General features: G+C 29.0%; 2 protein-coding genes across 7 annotated transcripts; one reads left to right on the forward strand and one right to left on the reverse strand.

The window, feature by feature from the left end:
• Window positions 1-61: 61 nt before the first annotated feature.
• LOC114120813 (xylulose kinase) lies at window positions 62-15890 on the forward strand. 6 transcript variants are annotated; one of them, XM_027982855.2, is made up of 12 exons: window positions 73-221; window positions 4559-4929; window positions 5191-5448; window positions 8209-8448; window positions 13742-13921; window positions 14148-14249; window positions 14318-14449; window positions 14522-14820; window positions 14899-15188; window positions 15293-15390; window positions 15453-15608; window positions 15668-15890. In XM_027982855.2, the coding sequence occupies exons 3-12, from the start codon at window positions 5329-5331 to the stop codon at window positions 15734-15736; spliced, it is 1686 nt and encodes a 561-aa protein (XP_027838656.1). In that variant the 5' UTR covers window positions 73-221; window positions 4559-4929; window positions 5191-5328; the 3' UTR covers window positions 15737-15890. The 6 variants fall into 6 exon arrangements, with proteins under 6 accessions (XP_027838659.1, XP_027838656.1, XP_050056375.1 ...); XM_050200418.1 differs by lacking the exon at window positions 73-221 and having other exon boundaries at window positions 3940-4755; window positions 4819-4933; XM_027982857.2 differs by lacking the exon at window positions 73-221 and having other exon boundaries at window positions 3940-4755; window positions 4819-4929.
• Window positions 15629-20640, reverse strand: LOC114120812 (splicing factor 3A subunit 1). The gene is made up of 14 exons (XM_027982851.2): window positions 20477-20640; window positions 20287-20373; window positions 19755-19919; window positions 19288-19456; window positions 18914-19227; window positions 18536-18831; window positions 18317-18461; window positions 18065-18247; window positions 17862-17986; window positions 17492-17801; window positions 16526-16629; window positions 16336-16443; window positions 16083-16256; window positions 15629-16003 (listed from the first exon to the last, which is right to left on the reverse strand). The coding sequence occupies exons 2-14, from the start codon at window positions 20348-20350 to the stop codon at window positions 15902-15904; spliced, it is 2259 nt and encodes a 752-aa protein (XP_027838652.1). The 5' UTR covers window positions 20351-20373; window positions 20477-20640; the 3' UTR covers window positions 15629-15901.
• Window positions 20641-20752: the final 112 nt, after the last annotated feature.

The raw sequence follows: 20752 nt of genomic DNA on the forward strand, positions 1-20752 counted from the left end.
ATCCATATCTATGTCTGATAATGTTATCATAAAATTGTGATTTGTTTGTATTAAAATCACAATATTTTGTAAATAAAATTTTTGACTTCATTAAGCTTAGTTGCAATTCTATTTTGTCGAACGATGAAATTTTTTATTTTATAATTTACTCAAATATAAAATAAATTAATGTTTACAACGAATTACATATTATTTGGATGAAATGTTGGCGACACGATCAGGTACTATGATTTTATATTTGTGTGTTTGTCGAGTATCGAGTATCGTCCATAAACTTATATTAGTCGACTCGCAATATCGAGGGCATCAGGTGTGAGCGGAGTCCATCTAATCGATAACAAAAAATAATAGAAGTCAGAAAACGAACATAAGATATGGACATATAGTATAGTATAAATTATTGTATTATAATATAACTTAGGGATCAAAAATAATAAGTTGTAATATATCATGTTCCGGGTTTATCCTGTTATTTGATAAGATAACCGAAAATTGATTACAATTTGACGCAAGCTTACTAGAAATAAGAAAATTGATATTGAATTTTAAAATGTTAAGCATTAAGTTCTCCAAAAAAACAAATCTTGAGAATAATTTTATCTTTGCAATAAGTATTTGTATTTTGTAATTTTGTATGTTACATAGACAAAATTGAAAAGTTAGTAAAATAAAAAATAAACATAATTTAATTCTTACGTTGCGAGTATCCTTATGACCTTATATTATAATAAATTGATGAATAATATGATAGATAATACAGACCTGAGAATTCGAAATCACCACTTTTTAATTCTTCGATCCATATCGAAATTTTATTAACTTATAAATCAATACATGTATATTGTATATATTTTGGGGCTAGTACAGTTCTATTTGTTTTTGTTATGTTAAAGTAATATTAAGTCTTAAAGTGATTACCTAACTATAAATATAGCGTGATGGCTTCATAACTCGATATTTCGTGCTAAGTTCTTTAGGGGAATAAGAATATTCTAAGATTTTCCTTTTTAATGACGTGTGTACTGTCATACTATTAATTATTATGCCAATTGCATTTCAATTTTAAATTTTGAAAAAATGTGGGAAATCATAAATTATTTTATAGTTAGAAATTCATAAAAAATGTCTGTTTATACCAAGACTTGAGAATTAAGTGCAAGATTCTTATTTGTATATTTTTCAACTTATATAGTTATATATAAAAAAAGTGGGCAAGTGAGTACCGCTCTGCTGTACATTAGGTGCCGTATGGATCATTATTATATATTATAGGAGTGTTAAATTTGAATCCAATGATAGTTATCATTGTATACGAAAAACGATTCTGAACGAAGATGATTTGTCAGCCTAGGATATAATTTCTAGTGGTTGGTAAAAAAGGTGGTTTAAAAAAACCAGCTTATATTAAAAAATATTTTGAAAATTAAATCACGTAAAGAAAACGAGAATCTTAATAACTGGTAAAATTTTCAAGTATCTACGACTTATACTTTTTGAATAATAACAAATATTTAAAATCGTTTGAGGATAAATCGTTATCGTTACGCTATTTCGTTAAAATTTAAAATTCAAACGCCCTTAAAATTTTTCCTATAATGATGCTTCGAGTTTTCTCTATAGATACTTGAAGGTAAACTTATGGAAAACTTAGTGTTGTATTTTTAATCCTTAGTTATAAACACAAAAAATTTTATGATTTTTCAACTTCAAATAATTTGCAAATATTCATGCTTTTGACGAATTTTCGTCAAAATTTGAACTTCAAATGCTAATAAAAAAAAATTGTGCCTATGTATTCTTATAATTTTTTAATCACTATAAGAATAACATATGAGGAACTTTGTATAAAATTTTCAAGTATTTTGATAGGGCCAAAAAAATTTTATCGACCCTTCAAAAAAAATTTTTCAGAAAAATTGAAAATTTCAGTTGTCTATAAATAGCTCAAAAAAACTCAAAATATTTTGAAAATTAAATCAAGTAAATAAAATGCCAATCTTAATAACTGGTAAAATTTTCAAGTATCTACGAATTATACTTTTTGAATTATAACAAATATCAAAAATCGTTTGAGGCTAAACCGTTATTTAACGCGGTTTTGTAAAAATTTAAATTTCAAACACTCATAAAAATTTGTTGTCTGAATCCGGTAGAGTTTTTTTTACAGATATTTGAAGAAAAATGTATGGAGAACCTTGTACCAAATTTTCAAAACTTAGTTATAAAAGAAAAAAATTTTATGATTTTTCAACTTCAAAATTACTTGCAAATTTTCGCGTTTTCGACAGATTTCGTAAAAATTTGAACTATAAACGCTTATAAAAAAAAATTGTGACTAACGATTTTTAATTTTTTTTAACTACATTAAAAACAACTCATAAGAAACCTTGTATTAAATTTTCAAAACTTTTTGGTCATCCAAAAATTTTTATCGACACTTTAAAAAAAATTTCTCAAAAAAATCGAAAATTTCAGTGGTCTATAAATAACTCAAAAAAAGTCAAAATTTTTTGAAAATTTAATTATATACGGATACCGCTGACATTCACATTTGGTGAAAATTTCAAGTATTTTCAGTGATTAGTTTTTGAATTACAACCATAAAAAAAAATCGATTTGGTCGAAAACTGGTTTTGCGTAAAAATTGCCGTTTTTCCGTCATTTTTTTTTTGTTTTTCTCGATTTTTTTGAAAACTGTTGGAAAATGTTAACTTTTTACCTCTATAATGCACCAAGGATATTCACTTTTACATCGGAAACCACCCCCATAGTTTGAAATTGGAGCATTATTTCGACTAGTTATGCTGTACACAGACACAAAAAAAAAAAAAAAAAAAAAAAAAACACACATCATTGTAAAATCAATACATTCATCACTTCGTTCAGAATCTAAAAAAAATTCTACCGTAAAGTTAAATTAATTTCTTTATGAGCACTTATTGAGCAAATTTTTACATTCTAATATTATTTCTCCCCAAACAATTTTTATTTTTATTATAATTCAAAAGTGAATAACCGGAGATTTTGGAAATTATTAAAAAATGCTCATATTGTCATTATCTATAATAAATAGTATAATTTTCAAGTTTTGAAAATTTTTTGTAAATATTTTAATTTCAAATTTCAGATTTTTTTTTAATTACAATGAAAACAACTCATAAGGAACCTTGTATTACATTTTTAATTTTTATTGGGCAGCCGACATTTTTTTATCGACACTTCAAAAATAATTAGAAAAATCGAAAATTTCAGTTGTCTTTAAATAAGTAACTCAAAAAAAGTCAAAATATTTTGAAAATTTATCCATGTATAAATAACACCAATATAAATATTTGGTGAAAATTTCAAGTATTTACAGTGATAAGTTGTTGAATTACAACCCTATAAAAAAATCGTTTTTTTTTTTAAATTTGTTGGAAAATGTTTACTTTTGACCTCTATAATGTACCAAGGATATTCACTTTGCCATTAGAAACCACCCCCGAAGTTTGAAATTGAAGCACTATTTCTACAAGTCATACTGTACAGAAACACAAAACAAAAAAAAACATACATCATTATAAAATCAATACATTCATCACTTTGAACAAAGTAATGTTCTGAATCTGAAAAAATGTGTACCTATTTAGTTGGTACGGGGCTTATTTTTTCCGATTACCCAATAAATAACGATGTTATTTTTTACTTTTATATAATTTTAATAACTACATTGTTCGTATATGGTAGTTTAAACCGTTTACGTATATTATTATTGTAGAAAAATATATTATATATATTGAGTTGTACTTGTATAAGTTGATATAATATAATGTAATGTGTAAATGACAAATGTAAATAATTATAATAATTAAATGATACATTATTCAAGAAAATATTATATCAACTTACCATGTAAAATAAATGATTTTAATAGGTAGCTATTTAGCTATATACTAAAAACCATATGAAATTTAGTTACTTAGGTAGTTATATTTAGACTGACAGTGTCTCTGCTCAGAAACATTTTTCGCGTGTAAAGAAAAATCATTGAATTCAAATTTAAGATACCCATAATAGTGACCTACTTGATACCTTATGTACAGCAGATGTATACCCTATGGCCTAGGTAACCACTAACCAGAGCGGCCGACTCTCAAAGGCGGAACGCAGATCAAATAGTCTATTTGTTGTCTTGTTTTGCTAGTTAAGTTTGATCCTATATGCCAAAGACCTACTAGGTGGTTATTCTGGTTATAGAGACCGCCACTTAAATTTCGAAATTTTTATTTTGTTTTGTTTTATCGAATGTACCAATGTTTTTGTGGATAATAAACGATGCAATCGGAGGAGAAGTAATGTCAAACATAGTATCTCCCCCAGTCGTGATTCAGAAAAAAAACATTAGGTGTACCCTCTTGCTTACATTTTTTAAATTTAGAATTTGTACAGTTTGTTAATATTTTTGTTTGTAGGAGTAGAATGTACCATCACTGATAATTGTGATGTACTTTATGTCGCGTAGATGCGTAGTATACTATTATTCACCATTTTAGTAATAATAATAATGATGATGACTAAGGTTTGGAACGACACGTCGTGGTCAGACCGTGACTCTGCAGAGGCGATGGTCGGAGGAGAGTCGAGAACGTTGGAAATCACGGCCATCGGACGCACGCGTCACGGTCCGAAAAACGTTTACTATTTCTCTTTCTCTCGGTCTCGACTCTCGACTTGTCTTCCACGCGTCGACAACGCCGACGCAAACGAATTTTTAAGGTACCTACTTCACCGTTAATAAATATCGCTCACCTGTATCTCGATTGATGATGTATGTTGCAGTGTACAATAGTGTCTTTTTATAATATTTTAATAATCATAAACGCTGGCCATGAATATTTTACTACTAAACTGGTATATGACGTGCACAGGTTACAGTAATACGGTATACAGGTAGGTAAGTAGGTAGATAAATAAAAAGTTTAAATATATTATTTTTTTTAGTACTGAGTGAAGTATATTATTTATAGACTTGTATATAATAATATATTAGTCTGGAAATTAGTTTATGTTTTTCGAGCTTTAAGTGTTCGATCTTCATTTGGAATTGTTTAGTCCTTGAATGTATCTAATAATAATTATAATCGTTAAATTATTTTAAGCAATTAAAAATTGTATAATCTATACCCAACGATATCGTCTGTTTTCTGGCAGCCATTCTATCAAAACGTCTGATCTGCCGAAGAGATAATACGAATAATAACATCGCCACGGTAATCACCGTCTTATTACCGAGTTGGTCGCCTTTGTCACTTATCGGACTTATCGGAGGAGGAAGAGGCAGTGATAGCGATGATGAGCGAACTGCCGACCGACGGCCAACTTTGCCGTTACTACCGAAACGCGTTCCCGACGCCGACCGACGTTATGATGCCCATAACGTATTTGGGATTGGACTTCAGCACTCAACAGGTATTATACTTCTACAGCAGCTGGTATAAACATTTTAAAATAATGATATTATACTTATTATATTTATATGATATCGTTTACAAATAAATTTTTGGTTAACAATCTTTTTCGAAATATCGCGTGACCATGAGCATAGGTGGGTGGGAAGTGGGCGTATTAAGTGGGTTCCAGCTACCTATACATTACTATTTTTTTTCTTAAATCAATTTTGCATCATTATTGGTTATAGCTACAATTTGCGATTATTATAATAGACGATAAAACTAATATTTACAAATTGTTATTAATCAGTTTACCGAAAGGGTTTTCAGAATATTGAAGTTTCACCGTCCTTTTGTTGGTAATCTTAATTTTCTACAAAATATACTTAGTATAAATGTATAACTGTATAAAATATACCATTTGGCATAATGGTATAATTTATTTTGATAGGATTTTATTCTAGTCTTACATTATAAGATTAGGTATAATAGGTATATTATATACATATCTTACTAAGATACATTATTAAATTGGTTTTTTATAAAAATTTCATGCTATTGTAATATTATAATATTGTTTTATATTATATATATAGATAAACTCTATTTATCAATAATGATAAAATAAATTCTACATACAATATAATATAGTTATACATAATATACATATTAATAATTTAATTATCTAATACAACTTACAAGTAAATTTTAAGTAATGATAAAGTCTATATTATGACGTATATATCATGATGAATACCTAACCTAATCCGTTGACGTACGTTTATGTATTATAATATTATACAATAATCGTATTGGTTATTGTAAACAATTAAGTTTTTATAAATGTATACTAATTTAGATAACAAATTATTTAATAATGATATCAATATATCATTGACATATTTGACCTTCACAGTGCTATAGTTATAGAGTTATGGATACTTTGAATAATTAAATATCAAACATTAAAACATTGATTAATGTGAAGGTAGACAGCATTCGATTTTTATTTTGACAGTTATCTGAGATAAATATTCATTGAAAAATTCATTTCGAAAAGTATAACTTTCTTAACTTTAAGTATTCGTTTTTGAAATACTATCGTCATTGTACTTCATTCTAACCTAAAACAATCATTAGGTAATCGTATAAATGTGATGTATCTATCTATTTTTCTTTAATTTAGGGGGTGTGGTGAATGTAAAAATCGGTTGATTAAAAATGGTCATTTCCTAAAATTTCGATTGCTTTAATGAATTACTTTCCTCATCAAAACGTAACAAAACTGTTAACTTAATGACTGATGCATGACATCGTAGGTACCTGTATGTTTGACTTGGTTACTAAAGCATTACATATCAAAATGTAGGTTCAACAGTTCCTTTGTTTCGTCACTTTGGTTTTGTTAGCTTAAATATTAAGCTAAAGTAAATTGACTTATTATTGAAATGAAAGTCGAGAATTTGATGTATTCTCTCGTTAGTTTTTATAATATTTTAAATTTTAAACGAGTGATGTAAAATATTAATACTTAAAAATGCTCATTACCAGCTTAAACATTAAAATATTTCAAAAAATTAAAGAGAGACTATAATGTTCTTACCAATCTTACCTATAAGTTTGATGATAGCAGGTCAATAAGTCAAATCACTCTAATTTTAAAACCAACAACACAAAATTGGAGTTATTAAATGCAAATTTGCCGTGTTGTCCATTTGAGACACCATATGCAGAAGTACGGCGCAGTCTTAAAAAAAAAAAAAATTTTAATCATTTATTAATTTTCATAATACTCAAGCGCTCCATTTATAGATTAATTTTATGATGGGCCAAGGTAGCATCAGCTACAGTGATCGAAAATTACTTTGTTAATTAGTTACTTCTAACACAAATATTTAAATATGTATTATGTTTTATGTATATAAGCAATACAATGGGTTTGTCGTTTGTAACAACATTATTTAACCTTATAATATGTTCATAAATTGAAAGAAAAAATAGTACAATAACAATAAATAATATTACCTATTGTAGGCTATACTGCTATAGTTAAAAAACGATTCTCTAAAATTATATTTAATTGCAAATATTTTATATCTCCAATTGAGCTAATAATGATATTAATAATCACGGGTGGATTTAGGTATGTGGTGGCCCGTGGACGGAATGCATTATGGAGGCTCCTCATGCATAAACAAGAAAATATATTTTTTTTATTGAAATATCATAAAATTGGGGGGGCCCTGGGCTGCAGCCCACTTAGCCCTCCCCTAAATCCGGCCCTGGTAATAATACACTAAGTTATTTTCCATCAGTTATTAGTTATTACAACTGTTTCCTAATCAGAAATATATATGTATACATATCATAGGAGATGCTTGAGTAGTTTAGTATCTGGATCAGTACTTGTTCGGTAATGGTGTACGACTTAGTGTCCGTTTTACAATTATATAGTTTAAACCTCGGTTACTGATTTTATTAGCCGAATTCGGCGGTTTAACTAATTGTAGAGTGGGCCCATAATGCACTATGTACCTCGTTATTCTATAGTTAAAATAAATAATTCTAAGTTAATAAAAGTTAATATCTGACTAGATTGTCATATTGGCTAATTTAGCAAACTCTGAGATTTTTTCTAATTAATGCTACTGTTTTATAATACTCAAAAACTGTCAATTGGTAAGGATAAACACAAAATATATTATAAGGAGCTTATAACCTATAAATAAATCGTCTGACAATCAGACTATTGTATGAAAATTTAAAACATTTAACGCAGTTGAAAGGAGTTATCGTTGACGATGATCTGCACAAGATCTTCGAGGCCACTGTACATTTCGACACGGAGCTCCAGGAGTTCCGGACTCATGGTGGTGTGATTAAGGGCAAAGACAGACAGCACCGCGAGGTGACAGCGCCAACGGTTATGTGGGTCAAAGCCTTGGATGTATTATTGGACCGGTTGCAAGTGTGCGGTGCCGATTTGAGTACCGTTGCCGCGGTTTCTGGTTCCGGGCAGGTAAAGGTTTTTTCTCTTTTTTCTGAATTTAAAACAAGTATTATAGGCAATCGGAAATCGATAATCTCACAATCAAAATACTATATTTTATTATAACTAACACGTAGTATACATTCATTTTGAAAAAAATTTTAATGGCTGTTGTAAAGTTGTAACTTGTTATCTATGGTATAATTATATTTAAAGTGTATGGAATGATTTGTATGAACAATTTTGAATGCATAGATAATTAACGTCCGAATTCTTTATATATGTATGTTATTAGTTATTACTAAATAAATCTATTATTTTTTTTCACCATCTAACTCATCTTATATTATACAATTATAAATTATAGACTTACAGGCATATTATATTGCTGAATGCTGAATGGCATAAGAATCCCTAGGAAAAAATAATCTCAAAATAAAATATTACGTTTTCTTATATTTTGACGATAATTTAAGAACATAAAATGTTATTACTTATTACATACACATAACCCCCTAAAAATTGGATTTGTTTTGTCCTCTTAATTTGAATGAATTTATTAATAAGCTACGTCACAACAGTACAACACCCATTCTATACCAGCATTCTATGGAAAAATATGTGCTAACTCTATTCAAAATGAGATCAATACTTATTTTTACGTACATAGCAAAAATCCTTTTTTATTATAATAATATACCTATTAATATGTAATAGTAAAAATAATTGATAAAAAAAAGAAAGCAAGATTTTCTATCAGCCTATAATATCATTAACTATATATTTTCATGATATGATTTTTTGATATACCTAGCTATTTAAGTCATTTATTTTATTTTTAGTACTTTGCGGTAGGTTGATATAATTTTTTCTTGGATAATGTAGTATTTATTTATATCAAATTATATCAATAATTTATATACCTACCTCACAATGTAAAAATATCACAAAACAGTAAAAAAAAAGCAGTAAGTGGGTACCGTTTGTGACTAAAATTAAGACTAACGATTTTTGATTTTTTTTAACTACAATAAAAACAACTCATTACGAACCTTGTATTAAATTTTCAAGTTTTTTTGGCTATTCAAATTTTTTTTTATCGACACTTCAAAAAAAAAATTTCTCTAAAAAATCTTAAATTTCAGTTGTCTATAAAATGACTAAAATATTTTGAAAATTTAGCCATATATTAATAACGATAATATAAACATGTGGTGAAAATTTCAAGTATTTACAGTGATTAGTTTATGAGTTACAACCATTTAAAAAATCGATTTGGTTAAAAACTGGTTTTGCGAAAAATTCCCGTTTTTCCGTCACTTTTTTTTTTGTTTTTCTGGATTTTTTTGAAAACTGTTGGAAAATGTTTGTTTACTTTTGACCTCTATAATGCACCAAGGGTATTCACTTTGCCATCGGAAACTTTTTAACAAGTTTAAAATTGAAGCATTATTTCGACTAGTTATGCTGTTGGTACATAGACACACACAAAAAAAAAAATTACACATCATTGTAGAATCAATACATTCATCACTCCGTTCAGAATCTAAAATAGGTTTATTATATTATAAATAGATAAAATCTTATTATGAATAAAAAATATCATTGTATCTAGTAAAATTAATAATAATATAATATACCTAAAAGTTCTAAGCTACCTACTACAAATAATGTTTTTAAATTATACAATCGTTATTTGTTATTTAACAAGTTGACTGCCTTGATATCATCTATGATACACGACCTATATTATCCAAATTTGCCATGTAAATTTCACTGAGATTGCTACGAACGCCTTGAGTATCATATTTATGACACTCAGACTCAACATTTTTCAATTTTATTTATTTATAATCTAGAAAATTCGTCGAGCCAGAATCTCTAAAACAAAAATTGAGTATTTATGATTCTCAAGACGTTCATAGCAAGATTAGTGAAATTTACAAGGCAGTTAACTTGTTAAATAAGTAATTTTGTCCATTTTCGCCCATTTTCACCCCACACTCTTAGTGACTTTGCTGACAAATAAGCCTCTTTTAGCCTCGTACAAGAAATGAGGAGTTGAAATGAAATAGTTCAAACTTTAAATCGATCCATTGTACTTTCATGCTTTGACAGGGAGTATACCTTAGTACGTAGCTTGGAGTCAGCATTGATCGTCGACTTACTCGTTCAGTTCACATAAAAAGTAAAAATCGATCTCTAATGATTGTCTTCACCTTCTTCGACCGTTCTTAACTTCTAAAAATACAAAACTACCTACTAAACTACTACTCAGACCCATCTGTTCCTACGGCTTACAACCATGAAGATCAGTTGAAGTATCAAACACTAACCACACATACAAAGGTTTCAACCCAAAGTCCTTCCCATCATCTCTAATCTTATCTCTATTCTATATTTCCAATGATACCCTCCACTTTGACTTCAATCTACCCACTGTCACTGAATTAGCAAATCTCCACTATAAGCAATTCAACAATAAGCTAACTCACCATCCCAATCCCCTTATTGACCAACAATAATGTGCAAATATTCCAGGAAATCCCCCTAAAAGATTAAAAAGTAAAAAGGTAAACGATGTGGTGACCTGCTCATCTAAAATTAAAAAAAAATGTCATCACTGCTGGCGTTTTCAGCTATGATTTTTACTTTAAATTATTATGCAATTATTATTATTTTTAGGATCGCTATCTTAAATTTACATGTTTAACTGTTTAATTACTTTCGATAAGTGGTTTCTTCTCTCTGTTTATATTCTGTCTATTTTCTTTTTTTTTTATTATTGTTTTGTTGTTCTGATAGATTTTGTTAGTAAAAAAAAAAAAATTCGTCCAAATTTGAACTTGTCTATGAAACAATTTGCATAATGAATTTGTATTTTTTAATAATTTTACACACAATTAAAAGAATAAGTTATGTGCAATTTTGTATTACATTTTTAGGAATTTTAATCCATCAAATATGTTTTTATTAACATTTATAGAAATTTTTTTTTTTTAAAAATTCGAAAATTTCTAATGTCTGTAAATAGCTCAAAAAGAGTCAAAATATTTTGAAAATCATCTCATCTATAGAAAATTATAATATAATAGCTTTTTTTAATAATTTCAAATATCTACAGTTATTATTAATTTTTGAATTACGGCCAAAACTAAACGTTTTTTAGGAAGAAATAATTATTTAACGTCAATAATCAATATAGGTATAATGTAACAATTTAAAATTCAAGTACTCATAAAAACTAATTTAACTTTATGATAGAACTTTTTTTTTCAAATATAGTTTGAAAAACGTACAAAAAACTCTTTTACTAAATTCTCAAATCAGAAAAACAGAATTTTTCTTGAATTTCCAGCTATAAAATAATTTGTAAATTCTGAGACTAACGATTTTTTTCAAAATTTAAAATTGAATCATAGGATAAACCCGGGGCATAATATATAAATTATTGTTTTCAATCTCTTATTTAGTTCTATAATAATATATAATCTATACTATAAACTATACAGTACATTTTATACTATATATTATGTTTATATCCTATGCCCATATTTTGTTAATTTAGATTGAAGATTCTAAACGAAGTGATGAATGTACTATTGATTTTACAATGATGTGTTTTTTGTGTCTGTGTACAGCATAAATTGTCGAAATAATGCTTCAATTTCAAACTTTAGGGGTAGTTTCTGATGGCAAAGTGAATATCCTTGGTATATTATAGAGGTCAAAAGTAAGAATTTTTAAAAACAAAAAAAAAAAAAATTACGGAAAAACGGAAATTTTTATGCAAAACCAGTTTTCGACATAATCGACTTTGTGTTATATAATTGTAACTCAAAACGAACTATAAATACTTGAAATTTTCACCAAATATTTATATTAGGGTTATCTATACACAGTTAAATTTTCAAAATATTATGGCTGTTTTTAAGATCTTAATAAACTACTAGAATTTTCGATTTTTAAAGTATTTTTGTTTGAAGTGTTGACAAAAATTCGTCAAAATCATTAACATTTGTAAATTAAATTGTAGTTAAAATTTATAAAAAAAATTATAATCGACATAAGTAGGTAGTAGGTACCTAGCTAAGAATTGAAAATTTAATATCAGATTTTCTATAAGTTTGACTAACAATAGTTATTAAAGATGTTTGTCTTAAGTTCAAATTTTTACGAATTTCATCCAAAATTCACTCGTAGAATAACGATTTACGATTTTTGTTATAGTTAAAAATGACTAGTCGTAAAAACTTGAAACATACACCAGTTGTTTAAATTGGCATTTTCTGTACAAGATTTAATTTTGGGGTATTCAGGTCATAAAAACATTAACTACTTTTTTCCCGCCCAATTTAAAATATATATCCTAGGTATATAACTATAGAAGCTGACAAATCATCTCCGTTTAGAATCGTTTTTCGTTTACAATGATACCTATAATTGAATTCAAATTTAATACATCCATTATAGTAACCTACTATATAGCAGAACGTTACTCACTTGACCACCTTTTTTTTGTTATTGATGGACTCCGCTCACACCAGTTACATATGATGCCCCCCGGCTATGCAAATCGACTTATATTATAAGTATTTATGGTCAATACTTGATAAACACAGAAATAAAAAGATAGAACCGGATCGTGCCCGCTAACATTTCATCCCAATAATATGTAATTCGTTATAAACATAAATTCATATAATAATATTCTTGAGTAAATTATAAAAAGCATTTTTGATTTGCTTTGATGGTGGTAATACTATGAAATGATTTTTTTCATGAATTACTAAATTTAAAATATCAATCATATTAACTTAACATTATCGTTATTTATTTGGCAAATTAAAATTTAGAGAAGTGTACTTGAGTATGAACGATGAACCATAAAATGTAGTCCCGTGATTTTGTGATTTACGATGAATTAATCCACGATCACGATGTGGAATCCTGTAATATAATGTAATAATATATGAAGGAAATATATTTTATCGAGGTATAACATCAATTTATAAGTACCCCGCCCCCATAATAACATTGCGCTAATGTCCTAATGATTTTTACCTTGAGTATGTTTTGTTGTATTAATGATATGATAAAAATTCTCAAAAAAATTTAACTATGTATATATATCTAATATTTAAATAACATTCTTTATAAGTCTACAATTTGGTTTTCTAATGGATAAAATACGAAAAAAATAGCAATTAGATTTAGAATTTTATAACTTCTATTTTCTAAATTAAATTATTTTGCGAATCAAACTGAATTGGTTATCAATGTTATCATGTTTTATAAAATTTACATTTTGACTTGTCTGCAGCAACACGGCACGGTTTATTGGACGAACGGTGCTGAAAAAACGCTGCAAACTTTAAATCCAACCGGATTTTTGCACATGCAATTGGCGTCTTGTTTTTCCGTGGTCAACTCACCAGTGTGGATGGATTCCAGTACCACGAAACAATGTAAACATCTCGAGGATGCTGTCGGAGGACCACAGGTAAGATATGTGTTCATATTATTGTAGCAATATACGTATAGTAGTAGGTAACCTGTATATATTATGTAGGTACCTACATTATGTCTTATTGTAAAATCAATATATTTTTAACTACGCTGGTGTTTTCCGCGTAAACACGATTTTTGTAATTATTGTCTATTTACCTAAACAGTTATAGATACTTGGAAAATGAATTATATCATTTACGTAATATATTATTATATAGCGATTGGCTGACATTACCGGATCGAAAGCGTACGAGAGGTTTTCAGGACCGCAAATTGCCAAAATGGCGGAAAATAAACCAGGAGCCTATCAGAACACAGAAGTTAGACTTTTTCTCAGTTGTTCAACTTTCCAAGCTATAATTTAATATTATGTTTTATACTATTCTAGAGGATATCGTTGGTGAGTAGTTTCGGCTGTTCGTTATTTCTCGGCGCATACGCCCCGATCGATTGGTCTGACGGTTCAGGAATGAATCTGTTGGATATCAAGACCAAGGAGTGGTCATCTGAGTGCTTGGAAGTAAATAATTTGACGATATTGTGATTAATCACACCACATATCAGTTTATCTATCGTCGTGTTCGGAATTTAGGCGTGCGCGCCGGGGCTGGACTTGAAGCTGGGACGGACTGTGCCGCCGGGTACTGATTTGGGGCCGATTAGCAATTATTATGCAGAGAGGTTTGGATTCAATCCCGAGTGTCGGGTGGTGTCATTCACAGGCGACAATCCAGCGTCATTGGCCGGCCTGTGCCTATGCGATAACGACATCGCCATAAGTCTCGGGACCAGCGACACGTTGTTCTTGTCGCTCGACGAGCCCAGGTGTCTAGAAGAGGGACACGTCCTAGTTAGCCCGATTAATCGAGACGCGTATATGGTGCTCTTATGGTAATTAAATACTACACTAAACATATATAGATTTAGGTGTACACAAAGAGTCGAGCATGATTTCGAGTTGTTTTTAAGTTTCAAAAACGGCTCGTTAACCCGTGAAAGACTGAGAAATCACTACGCCAATGAGTCGTGGGACTACTTCAACACATTGTTGGAGAGAACGCCGAGAGGGAATTTCGGATATCTGGGACTGTACTATGACGAACAAGAGATCATACCATGGATACAAGGCGATTACCGTTTCGACAAAAATGATGGACCCGTGGACAGATTTCCCAGCCGGGAGATAGAAATTAAAGCATTGGTCGAGGGACAATTCATAGCTAAAAGGGCGCATGTCGAACAATTAGGATATACCATAGGTCAGCATATATTATACTACATATTACACGTTAATATAGAAAAGTGACAAAAGTAAAAATTAAATTGATTTTTAATTATTAATATCATATTAAAAAAAATACAGATACCAAAACGAGGATCATAGCTACAGGAGGCGCTTCAAACAACAATACAATATTACAAATTTTATCTGATGTTTTTAACGCACCAGTTTATATACAAGTCAGTACTAGTATTTTCTTTTTTTTTATTGAGCATTAATATACATTTGAGGTAATTTTTAGGAAGCTGCCAATTCTGCAGTCCTAGGTGCTGCATATCAAGCTAAACGTGGACTTGTTCAAAGTAAGAATAGTGACTACATCAATTCATTTCAATCTATGGTAACCACTGCTACTCTTCCTAAGTTAGCTTGTTCTCCTCATAAAGATGCTAATGAAGTAAGTCAAAAATACATATCTGTACAAAAATAATACTAATTTATTATTACTATTTTTAGATTTACACTCCAATGGTCAAGCGGTACAATTATATTATTAAAGAGGTGCTCTCTGCCGTTAGAAAATAAGTACCTAACACATATAAACTACACTGGTTTTACACTATTATATTGTTGATACTTAACATATTATGTTTTATTTTATGAAATTAATAATTAATAAATATATTTATATGTTATCAAATATTACAATAGTCAATAAAATGATTTAAAATTCTTTTCATTTCTTTACAATTACTTTTTACGACCACCACGTTCTTTCAATTGTAAATGAATAGTTGAACCAGGGCCAATGTTATAATAAGCCAATGTATTAGAATCTTTGAAGAACAATCCCTAAAAAAAAGTTTATCATTAAAATAATTTAATTAATTTCTTTGGCATATTTTATTATAGTTAAAATTTGAATGCTTACATCACATTGTAATTTTTGTTTGCCAGGTGGCATTCCAGTTAACTCATGAATTTTTGTCTTAATCACAGATACTGTTTCTTGAAGTGGTAATGTTATATTTAATATCTGCCCATTAAGAGTCCACTCTGGTTTGTCAGTTAATACAGGTGTTCCAACATTAAACATAACAGGACCCTATAATGTATAATTAGTTAGTGGATGCTCTCAGTTAATAGTTTTTAAAAAATTAATTTGGATTATGAAGATTACTTACATTAAATTTCATCATGAACTGTATTTCAGGTTCTAAAGAATCTTCAGTCTTTTGTTTTTTCATAAGCGGTTCATCCTCAGCAACTTCCATTACATGCTTCATTCCAGGCTAATTTAAAAGTTTATGTACATTAAAAAATTAGCGGAATTTTTAAAAATTTTTAATAGTAAAAATATTAATGTATACATACTGGACCCTGTGGTAATGGTGGTTGCATCATTCCTCTAGCAGCTCCCAAAAATGGATTTGGTGGCATTTGGGGCTGCATTACTTGATAAGCTTGAGGTTGTGGAACTGAAAACATTGTTAATATCAATAAGTAATTAAGATAAAATATTATTTATAAATGTCATAAATTAAAAAATATATTTTTTTCACCAAAATCTTGGTTTTTATACAACAGGCGTACCCAACCTTTTTCTACTTAAGGGGCCACATTCTAAATTTATAATTATACTGCGAGTCATATATGTATTTGTATAAAAATAATAAATATATAGTATATATATATTTCTATTAATATTCTAAAATCCAACACATTTTCTATATTCAATTTTAATAATCAAAATTAAAAATTGTACAATATTTTGTAATTCTTAAAAGCTTGATAAAATAAAAATGTTTAAATATTTTTATACCCATACAAATCTAATTTATATAAAATAGTCACGGGCCGGTTAGAATACTATAACCTAGTAACCTACTCGTGGGCCACAGTTGGGCACACCTGTAATAAAACACGATAAACGTAAAATACACATAAGAATTAAATATTCATTATATTTATAATAAAGTAAATATACTTTAGGTATGAAACAATGAAAAACTTGAATCACAAATTGAATACATTAATACAGGGGTTCCCAATCCATGACATGTGGAACGCTTGTAGATGATATGCAAAGAAATTTTAACTAAAAATTGAGATTTTTTTTACTTTCAAACATCAAATAATAAAAAGTTTTAAAAAATTAATGTATAATAAAAATATACGTTAAAAAAAATTTGACTACTAATTTAGTTTTAGAATTGAGGTGGTACGCATATAAAAGTGTTTGGCGGTACTCGATGATAAAAAGGTTGGGAACCCCTGCATTAATAGATTATGCTATGGCTTTGTAGACAGTCTTTAGTTAAACACATTTTTATAACTCACCCATCATTTGTTGTTGTTGCTGAACAATCATCATAGGCTGTGATTGCATCATATTAGGAGCATGTGGTTGCATCATTGCATTTTGCATATTGCTAGCCATTGACATTTGTACAGAAACAGCTTGAGAAGTAGGTGGATGAGAAATGGTTACTGTACCCGATACAGGTTTTGGACCAATTTTTTCTTTTTCGTCATCATGAATTAGACCTTTTACTTTATGAATTTGGTGAATTTGATCTTCTAGCGTGATGTTAGCTCGCGCCGCACGAGTTGCAGCTTCCACACTAGAGGTGTGTCCATCCCATGTAGCCTTAAAAAATGTTAATATTTATCAATTTTAGCATATGACATCTATTTCTAAATTTCTTACTTTATCATCTTTTCTACTTTCTTCTTCTCCAATTTTTTTACCAATTGCAGTTTCTTCAACACCAACACCAAATATATCAGTACGACGTTCAGCCAACTGTTTTAAACTAGCCTCAATAGCAGCTCCTAGATAGATAAAATAATAATTTTAAAACAAAAACAAATAAAATTATACACTATTTTTTTTGTTAAGTGTCCAGTTACCTGGAGCATACACTGATTCCTGGTTCATCTTATCACTAATATGTTTGTCTCGTTGTTCTACCCAACGAGGATCTAATAATCCAATCCTCATATGTTCTTGAACCTTGCTTGCAGGTATTTTTTCTCCAGTAATTGGAGATATTAAATATTCTTCGGGAGGTGCTTTAACTGGAGCTCGTACAACTATAAATATAAAGCTAATTAGTAGTACAACTAATACACATATTTTGTGTTAGGTAAATTAAATCTTACTTTGTTTGGGATTGTATCCCTTTTTCACAATAACTTTTTCTGGAACAGCCGGTTGAACCATTTGATTTGAACGGCTATCAGACCTTGAAACACCTGGAGGTAAATCACCATCATCATCACTAGATGATTCATCCATGTCTTGAACCTTTTTTTTTTATTTAAATTAAATGGTATTAAAATTATTTTAGTGCATAAATAAGCATAAATTATAAATATTACTTGGTTATTGTCTCTACTGGACTTTTCTTCACCTGGAACTCTGAGTTCACTTTCTGGAGCATACATCCTACCATTAATTCGTTTTTCCATTTCGTCATCACTGTCTACCTGCATATCGTCTTCTGCATCACTCATTTCAACAGTTTCTTCTCCATTATCTACACGTTCTTGCATCAATGTACGCACACCAACCTGATCTGGAGTAGTTGGAGGAGGAAAATTTCCAATCTCACCGTATTGAAAATCAACAGTTTCAACAACAACAAAATCATGCCAATCAATCTGAGCATAAGCCACTAAAAAAAATGTATACATTTTATGAGATTATAAAAAGCTGTAGCACCTTAGGTTAGATACTTAATCTAACTTAGTACATACATCTTTCCTTTTCTATAAGCTGTTCTTCTTTTCTACGTAAAGCATCTTGGTGTTTTTGCCATTCAGAACGATATTTAACATCATCTAAGATTTGTTGTCGATCATAACTTTCTTCTTTTAAACACTTCATAAGATCTTTAGGAGGCATCAACACTTTAGTATACTGTTCAAGAAGCTTTGTAAAATATTGAAATAGTGAATGTTGTGGACGTAAAAAGTCAAACTGAAAGTTACGTTGTTCCCTGGCCATAAGATTGGTTAAAAACTGTCTGCCATTACGAGCAACAAATAATGCTGTAAGCTTTACTATGTCTCTGAAATTTCAAAAATGTATAAGTTTATGTTTATTAGCAAAGTTTATTATAAATACATACAAATCAAGAGCTGATATTGATGGAGGGTCGGCAATGAATTCAAATTCTTTAGGTGGATCTTTTGGTACGAATATTGATTCCTGAACTTGTTTTAGGAGTTCTTGTTGTTTGAGTTGGGTAGCAGTTGACATACTCTTGGTTTCTTTAGGTGGTAAGGTTGGCTCTTGTGCTAAAAAAAATTAAAAAATAGTTATACAGTAGTGATGGGTTGAATTGTTTGAATCTTAAACCAGACTTTCTTGCAACAATAGTTCAATGAGAAAATATTTGTACAATTCTTCATCGGTTATTTTAAAAATTGATAATGATTAATGACTATTTAGAAATAATTAGACAATTAAAAGCCGCTTAATTACAGTAGTTGCTATTATTTTAAAGTTCAGTTTAATTTCAAAAATTGTGGTTTGACCCATTATTAGTAAACAGGTAAATAAACTACAACACAATTAAAAAAAATTAATACTCACAAGCTTTTTCTCTGAGGTCTTTGACTTTGTGTACATAGTACGCATGGTAGGGATCACCTTGGGTAAGGAAATTAAATTTGGGATTGCCCAATTCATTTTGACGAATGCGTGACTCAAATTCTGGTCCATTTCTTGCTACAAAACTAGCAGTTTTATCGACAATATCTTGATTAAGAGATAGTTAAGAAACTATTCAATAAATTATACACATATTTTATACATTAAAACCTAACAATAACATCTCTAAAACTGGTAATAAAATTTGGTTTTACAACTTATTGCTCCCATACTCCATCGAAACTCCATTAAACTTGATTCTCTGTCCACAGAATTGTTTACCATATTTTTTCAGAAAAATTAAACAACGAGAACTTATAATTATTAAATAAGTAAACTATTAACTATTGTAAATGTATGCATCTAAAATAGATATTATATAAAACCAATAATGTAATCAGTATATTAAATACAACACAGTAGGTTTGTTATAAAATACAAATTAATCTAATCAATGTCATCAAATAAAGGATACTCCTTACTTCTGGCGGTGGATAAATAATGCCGATAGAAGGAATTTCTTCAACACCTTCGGGCATCGTGAAAATCTATTTTCTAAAGTCTATGAAAAAATTTTAAAAAATGTATAGGTTTAAAAAATTGACTCAAGCTTTTTATATAAATTGTATTGAATTACACGTAACAAAAATATTTATAATACTTACTGGCTACTGAATGTCTAAATAGTAGAATAAATATTGATTACCGAACTATTCAGTATTCACTAGTTTAGTATTAAGTATTAACACATAATAGTAAAACACTATAGTTTAAAATTTTTAAGTGTACCTATACTGTATTATAGAATAGAATATAGAGTATAATTTTTGATAATACGATAAACAATATTTTGTAAAATAATATTTTAGACTTTTAGGTTAATAATGTACCAATATGGTTTATACCGTATCAACCGACCTACATTATCTCAGTTGATGTGT

This window comes from Aphis gossypii, chromosome 1 (genome assembly GCF_020184175.1).
Source record: "Aphis gossypii isolate Hap1 chromosome 1, ASM2018417v2, whole genome shotgun sequence".
Taxonomy (NCBI): domain Eukaryota; kingdom Metazoa; phylum Arthropoda; class Insecta; order Hemiptera; family Aphididae; genus Aphis; species Aphis gossypii.

Excerpts from the sequence above, each read along its gene's own strand:
- LOC114120813 (XM_027982858.2), top strand. The coding sequence starts at position 5,329 with ATGATGAGCGAACTGCCGACCGACGGCCAACTTTGCCGTTACTACCGA. Across the intron at positions 8,449-13,741 it reads CGGTTTCTGGTTCCGGGCAG|CAACACGGCACGGTTTATTG; the intron begins GTAAAGGTTTTT and ends ACTTGTCTGCAG. Across the intron at positions 14,821-14,898 it reads GCGTATATGGTGCTCTTATG|TTTCAAAAACGGCTCGTTAA; the intron begins GTAATTAAATAC and ends GTTGTTTTTAAG.
- LOC114120812 (XM_027982851.2), bottom strand. The coding sequence starts at position 20,350 with ATGCCCGAAGGTGTTGAAGAAATTCCTTCTATCGGCATTATTTATCCA. Across the intron at positions 19,920-20,286 it reads TCCACCGCCAGAAGTAAGGA|ATATTGTCGATAAAACTGCT; the intron begins GTATCCTTTATT and ends CTCTTAATCAAG. Across the intron at positions 19,457-19,754 it reads AGACCTCAGAGAAAAAGCTT|CACAAGAGCCAACCTTACCA; the intron begins GTGAGTATTAAT and ends AATTTTTTTTAG.